General features: G+C 38.3%; 1 protein-coding gene across 8 annotated transcripts in view; it reads left to right on the top strand.

Moving 5' to 3' along the window:
* cacna1ba (calcium voltage-gated channel subunit alpha1 Ba) overlaps positions 1 to 6,763 on the top strand; it is a 107,433-nt gene extending 100,670 nt beyond the window's left edge. For 7 of the 8 annotated variants that reach the window (XM_089130332.1, XM_089130331.1, XM_089130333.1 and 4 more), the window contains 3 exons: positions 407 to 617; positions 1,851 to 2,053; positions 3,455 to 6,763. In XM_089130332.1, coding sequence (XP_088986458.1) covers positions 407 to 617; positions 1,851 to 2,053; positions 3,455 to 3,970 — 930 coding nt within the window. In that variant the 3' untranslated portion in view covers positions 3,971 to 6,763. The remainder of the gene's footprint in view (positions 1 to 406; positions 618 to 1,850; positions 2,054 to 3,454) is intronic. The other variant, XM_089130337.1, reaches the window with a different exon arrangement.
* The last annotated feature ends 331 nt before the right edge of the window (positions 6,764 to 7,094 follow it).

Genomic DNA, 7,094 nt, shown 5'->3' on the forward strand with positions numbered 1-7,094 from the left:
TATGAAGATCAGCAGCCTATTGTACTGCAAAACATAAAATCAAAGGATGACCTTTCAGTGACCTTTGATCATTTCAGACAGATTAAGAGGCACAGTGTTAAAACGCACCTGTGGATGGATGGGAGCATAAATTGAGGGTATAATCCCAAAATGAGTGTTTCCTCTAATGGGATTAGCTCAGCTGCTACAGATGTTACACTGCCTCTGATTCTTTGATACCATAATGATACCTTAGATCCATACTGCGGTTTGGAGTTCATCCTTGTTTTGATGCAAATGGAGGTTTAGCGTACAAGACAATGTTATAATAGGCAATTTCAGTACAGCATTCCTTGTAATATTCCAAGATAACAATGTCCAAAAGCATTCATCTCACTTCATCCAACCACCTTGTTTTCTTTCTCAGCCCATTCCCGACTCCCCAATGAGACGCTCTGCATCCACTTTTGCACCGCAGCGCCCTCAGGAGGTGAATATGAAAGACTACACTTTGGAGAAACCTGTTCAAGAACGACATCATCACCATCACCATCATCATCGGTGCCATCATCGCAGGGAAAGAGACAAGAAACAGAGATCTCTCGACAGGTCGCCTACTGGCCAGCACAAAGCTACAGGTAAATACACGTTCATTGCCTTTAGATAAAAAAGTAGTATAGTAGTAGTTAAAAAATAACAACTAGCTGCATGAAGCAAAGCTGCACAATATTTTCGTCTACAGATCTCTCTGGAGATTTTTTGTTGCGTTGGTTCAGTTGATCCTGAACCCAGACGGGATTTGGTTGTGTTGAGGATCGGTTAAGTGCAAAGGCAGAGCCTGGTGTGAGCGTCCGGCCGCAGCTGGCCTCTATTAGCCAGATAAAAGGGGCTGACAGACGTGCAGGCCCATGACCTGCTAATTTATGGTTACCTCTCAGCAGGCCAATCGAGAACAGGGAAGTAAATTCTTAGACAGTCAGGTTTTTGACTAGAGTCTGTTGCAAGAATGTGAAATCCAGAGGAGAAGGGAGACTGTAAGATATGGATCTGCCACAGCAGGGCTCAATAGTTCAAGAAAACCTGTTGTTTTGTTTACTTTTTTCCTTTAATTTAAAAAAAAAATAGCAGGGGGTCAAAAATCCCAACCTTTTAATTTCAGCGACGATAATTCTACTTGAAATGAAAATAAGAGCACCCTTTAGTTGTTAAAAAAATAAGGATTTATTTTATTTACATTTTTTTAGCAGTTCTGCTTTCCACACAAAACATTATGTTGATTTGATTTGTTAAATATATCTAAAAATCTAGCCTGAGAAGCAAAATTATGATATTAAAACAGAGAAAGAAATGTTTTTCTTACCTCACTTGGCAAAAACAATATTTAAAGGTACAATATGCAGGATTTTTGCCGTCAGGGGTTGCTTACCTCTTACAATAACAAAGGCGTGTATATATATTATATATACAATATATTGATGACATATATTCCACATTAAGCATAAGTATGGATCTTGCCGTCAAACTGATGGATCTTTTATGTCCATCATTATTTTTTTGTTCATCATTTAAAAAATATATATTAAAATATCTAACAGGAAAAGCAAAATTATGGTAATATTACACTTATTTCCTGAGAATATATATTTGAATAAATTTTGTTTTTTTTATCTTAATTTGGCAAATAATATTTTATAGTGAATCTTAATAATAAAAAAAATAATTAAAAATAATTAAATGTTTAAAAATCCTACACACTTTTGCCTAAATTTCTGTTGGGTTTGATAAAAGTACTGATTAAAAAAATTATTTTGTTGCAGTGCAAGTTTTAATGGATTGCCTTTCTTTCCCTCATATTTTTGTTTGGTTCTCAGACACAACAGCTGACCCCGTAGAGGAGAGGGCACATGACCGGGGTCGTTCCCACGAGAGGAAGCACCATTCGTCTTCGGCAGAAAAGCAGCGGTATTACTCATGTGATCGCTATGGCAGTCGGGAACACTGTCCCAGCAAGTGTGCCGTGGCAAGCTGTGCCACCTCGCCCAGTGAGGCCGAGGAGGGCAATCTCAACAAGCAGGTGGGACGGGGGGTGTCGAAACAGGACAGGGACATGTGTTAAAAGAAAAGGTTGGGTCAGGGGTTAGAGACTGGAGAATGATCAGGATATAAATGAAAGTATCATAAATAATGATGAAGGCTGAAATCTGTGGTAAGTGCTTTAGAAAGTAATGAAGATAATGTACCAGTTCAAACACAAGTTAAGCTCTATGGACAGCATCTGTGTCCCTCAATATAGAAAAACAAACAAAAAAAATATTTTACAGCTGTACACTTACAATGGAAGCCAATGAGCCAATGGTATTTTAATTACTGCCTACTGTCTTTGTATTTCCGCTAAATGATCAGTGTTACATGAGTTTCCATTTTAGCATTCTCTCAAACGTGGTAGTAGCAAACTCTTTTTGTCATGTCAATTACAGTTGATCACAACTAATTATATTATATAATAATAACATAGTATATTTGATATATTATTAATCCTAGTAAACCTTCATCATGCCTTTCAATTGCATTAATGTGAAATTGTTTCCTTTTTTACTGACTGAGGGGCCAGTTTAATTATTGTCTGTAGAAGTAGAGCTCAATTTGTATTGAACCTTACAAAGGCTACAAGTTTTGACCTTACAATGTATTCGTTATAGCTAGATGAGCAACAAAGTGCAGTAGGCTGTGAAACTATTTGCATTACAAACCTGTGTGTTTATGATTATGCTAATAATTTTAAATAATTTTAATAACATTTTTCTATACAAATTAAGCAGGATAACATACGGTTTTTGTAGTGCAGGTGTTTTAACATACTGTAGCTTAACTAACTGTAAATGGCTGACACCAGAAAACTCACACATAGCCACACCCACTCTTATTAAAAATAAGGTGGATAGTGAGCATTGATACATACTGTAAGATTTTCAGTTAATTAGGTGAATTAGCTTTTATACCTTTTTAATTGGAAAAAAAACAACAACTTTGCATTATTTTTAGAAGAGCGAAGTGTTAGAAGAGCTTCTAACCATTCCTACTCAAGCCATGAGGATAACAAGATATTATAGGATATTTTTTTATTATAAAATTTTGCATGTTGTCATATAAACCTCATAACTGAAATGTTTATCTTCTCTGCGGCCGTAGTGCAACCACTCATAGGCTTTCACTTCTCTTTCCACTTTTCCTTCACACCATTTCTCTGTGCTTGTGTCCATTTTGTCTTTCTTTGTCTTGACTGTCATCTTCACTTCCTCCCTTGTTTTTGTCTTTCATTTTTGTCCTATTCATCTTCCATCTTTTTCTGCTGTCTTGTCCAACATATTACTTTTCCTTCCTTCCTTCTTTGGCTCCTGGTCCCTGTCTAACCTTTTGGGCATTTCCCACCTCATTATTTTATTGTTTTGATTTTGCCTGTTTAATTTTCATCTAGGGCAGTGGGTGGGCTAAGGGGAGCCCGGTGTTGTTGACCTCAGGGGCGAGCACTCCAAGCCGTGGGCGCAGACAGCTGCCCCAGGTCCCCCTTACTCCTCGTCCCTCCGTGGCCTACAGGACTGCCAACTCTTCCCCCGTGCACTTTCTGGGCACACAGGCCGGCTTGCTTCCCCCTAGTCCCGGCAGGCTGAGCCGCGGTCTGTCCGAGCACAACGGCCTATTATACAGCGGCTCCATCTCCAGCTCGCCGGCCCCCGTTAGTCGCATTAACTCAGAACCCTTCTTGGGCCCCCCGGACCACCCTGCCGGCCTCCAGCCCGATACCTACGCTGTCTTCCAAGAGGATCCGAGCCCTCAGACGGGCCGTTCTGCCCAGATCGTGGCGATTCCCCCACCTCCCCAACAGCAGTTCCGCGGGGTCCCCAACGGATACCACTTCACCACGGGCCCCGGAACTAGCAGAGGACGGGCGCGGCAGTACTACCCAATGGCAGAGGTGGACGACTGGTGCTAGCATGGCTTTTATCTACACGACACATACGGATGATGCTTTTGTTTTCGATTCATGATGAGTTTTATCATCTCTTATTTTGCGGGTGGTGTTAAATGCAGTAATACATGTATTTGTTTTTCAATATCCAGGGGATAAAACATACATGTACGCTTACAAAGCAGCAGATGTGAGAGATAAAAAAGGCGCCAACCCAACCGACTTTGATGTATTCCAGTCAGGCTAAATATTTTGTGGGCGTGGTCTCTTTACAAACACATGAGATGTGAAAACACATGGTCTTTTTCTTAATCTTTACCTTTCTAAAGGCAACAGATGCCAAAACGTGCTTGTGTAACTTAGGAAAAGAGTGACCCACTTCTACAAATGTAGACCACAACGGGCCTCTAGCCAGTTTTCTTCAAATCAAGCCTCTGAGACTCACTCTAAATGCAAATATCCCCTTGAAAATGTTACCTTGCCATTATAGGTGTAACTTTTATGAAGCGAAACCTTTACAAGAAGTGGCTGGAAATGCAAGCAACAACGTTTTTTTTTTTTTTTTTTTACAAAACGTACAATAGCAGTGCCCCCTATCGCCATTTAAGAGAATTACATGTCATTTCACACTGTTGTAAAAAAGCAGATTGTTCGTTATGCTGCTGATGACCATTCCTCGCACATATCACTATGTGTGAAACCTTTGACAACCATAATGTACTTTGTTTTATATCAAATTGTTGTTGTACATATTTTATCTATACATTATGTGCTTTTTGTATTGTAAAGACGAACGGTTTTACTCAAATTGCTTACGGCTTCACCATACTGTCAGGTCTACCGATTCTTCTTGACTGCTCCAGATGTTATTTACAAAGTGCCTAACCTTTTGAATATATTGTAGTAGTGATGCAACCTCAGCTTTTTTTAATGCATCAACACTTGATAGAGTGAACTGAACAAGCTCTAAGGGTTAAAAGGAACTACAAGGTGTTACGATCGCAGGCCTTAATTCTGAAGCAAAGACACAGTACCTTTGAATTCATAATAGGTTTTTGAATGGAAATTACAGTATGATTGTTTGTTTGTTTTTATTCTCGTCTCCTTTTTTGTATCATTTTAGTACTAATGGAATATTGAAAATTCCATTACCAAAAGCATATATTAGTATGGAGTAACTATTAAAAAAAACTGCAGTAGTTGTGTATTTGTCCTGACAGGGACTTTATAACCACAGTTATAAAATTGCATGTTAAAAAAAAAAATTGTCTTCAATTCTTGATTGGCCGTGTTTACGAAACCAATATTTACGGTGTATATTTCCTGTCCTGATGAAGATGCTCAGACTGCATTGCTGTTTGCCTTCTCTGTTCGGTCTTTTGCGGTTAAATGAGAGGACTGAGAACCAACGAACTGTCACAAAAGAGTTAGCTTTGCTCATGTAGCAGATTTCCCGATGTGAGCGCGTGTTGTGTTGCGTTGAGTCGGGGTCCTGGCACCGGTACAGTAGGCTGATCTGTGTTAAGTTTAAACTTTCCCCCTCATGGCACTCCTCCAAGCACCCCCAGACACCCCCAGTATACACACTCACAGCTTTCATTCTGCCGCCGTTCCCCAGCTGCTTGCTCTATAGAAATATGGCCGACTCCTTTTATCACGCTGGTAACACGAGAGGAATATTTAGCCACCTGAATGCAGAGGGTGTGGCAGTCTAAAAAAACGGAAATTAAAACCTCTGTATTGGGACACTATACTGTCTAGGATAATTGAATGTGTTCCACGTTAATATACATGAGTGAATTAGATGCTTGGAGAATTGTTTGGCTATTCAGGTGATTCTTGGCCACCGATGTGTCAGGACTTTTGCTGACAGTGAATGTTCTTTCCTTATTCTTTTTTTAAAACATGTATTTTCTTTACGTAGGGCTATGCAACGAGATGACACTTTGAAAAAATATACTTCATTAATTTTGTAGCTTTACCTGCTGGGAAATCCAGATTCAGGCTTTAGCATGATAGTGACCAAATCTTCCTTCTTTTTTTTATTAAAAAAAAAAATGCTAAAATGTATGAACAAGTATATTTTAGAATGCATAAAGGCACAATGATTAAAGAGCAGACATCAGAATAAAATAATAATAATGATTTTATATATATATATATATATATATATATATATATATATATATATATATATATACATAAAATCGGTATGTGCATGCATCAGAGATGTCAAGTTTGTCAGGGGAAAAATGTTGTTTCAAATCTACAGTCTGAACTGCTATTTTTCTACTCTGTGAGACTGAGAGATAAAGGGTTAAAGGATGTGCTGACATTTTTGCTGATATTGTTGTTGCATTGTTCATGTGTAACTATTGAACAATTCTTTGCACTCCCAGCTCATCCATTGATGTCTTTCGGCATGTTGCCAGAGTGGATCGAGACTGTGCTTCAATCAAAAAAAAAACAAAAAAACAAACAAACATTTCTTCAGTTTCTCTATGATTTGGAAAACATCATACCTATCAAACCTTTCATAATTTATTGCCAAAATCTGAAATGCTATTTCCCCCTGTACATCAACCAAGCTTAAATATGGCTGTTCCCAGAAAGGTTAATGTTTGCATGGTCTTCAAATGTATGTGCATGTTGAAAACCCCATGGTTTATCTTCGTACTTTTTGATACAATGTATTCATTTTTGTTTTGATTTTTTTAAATGACATTTGATATGAAATTAGGGGATTTGTTGAAAAAAAAAATAATTGTTGAAACATTTATAAATAAAGGAAACAGTATTGAACTATGTTGACCACTCCATCCTTGCATACGTGCAAATCCTTTATTTGAATTTTGCTGTTGTTTGTTGCCTGATTTCTGTTCCATGTCCAGACTTTGAAATCTGCAGTTGTTTCTACTATAACATTTTGTATGAGTTTATGTCATTACATTAAAAAAAAAAAAAAAAATTCTTAAAGATGAAGATTTGTACAGCAGCATGTGTTTTTCTTTTGATTGATGACGTTACAGTCGTAGCCTACAGATTGATCAAAGCATGAAACTACAGGAGAGGCAAGGTGAATCAGGGTTCCACCTGTCCGGAGGATTTCTGGGATCTGATTGACTGGTTCGTGTAGTGTGGGCGGAGT

This window comes from Pimephales promelas, chromosome 4, assembly GCF_988280905.1.
Source record: "Pimephales promelas chromosome 4, fPimPro1.hap1.1, whole genome shotgun sequence".
In the NCBI taxonomy this organism is placed as follows: domain Eukaryota; kingdom Metazoa; phylum Chordata; class Actinopteri; order Cypriniformes; family Leuciscidae; genus Pimephales; species Pimephales promelas.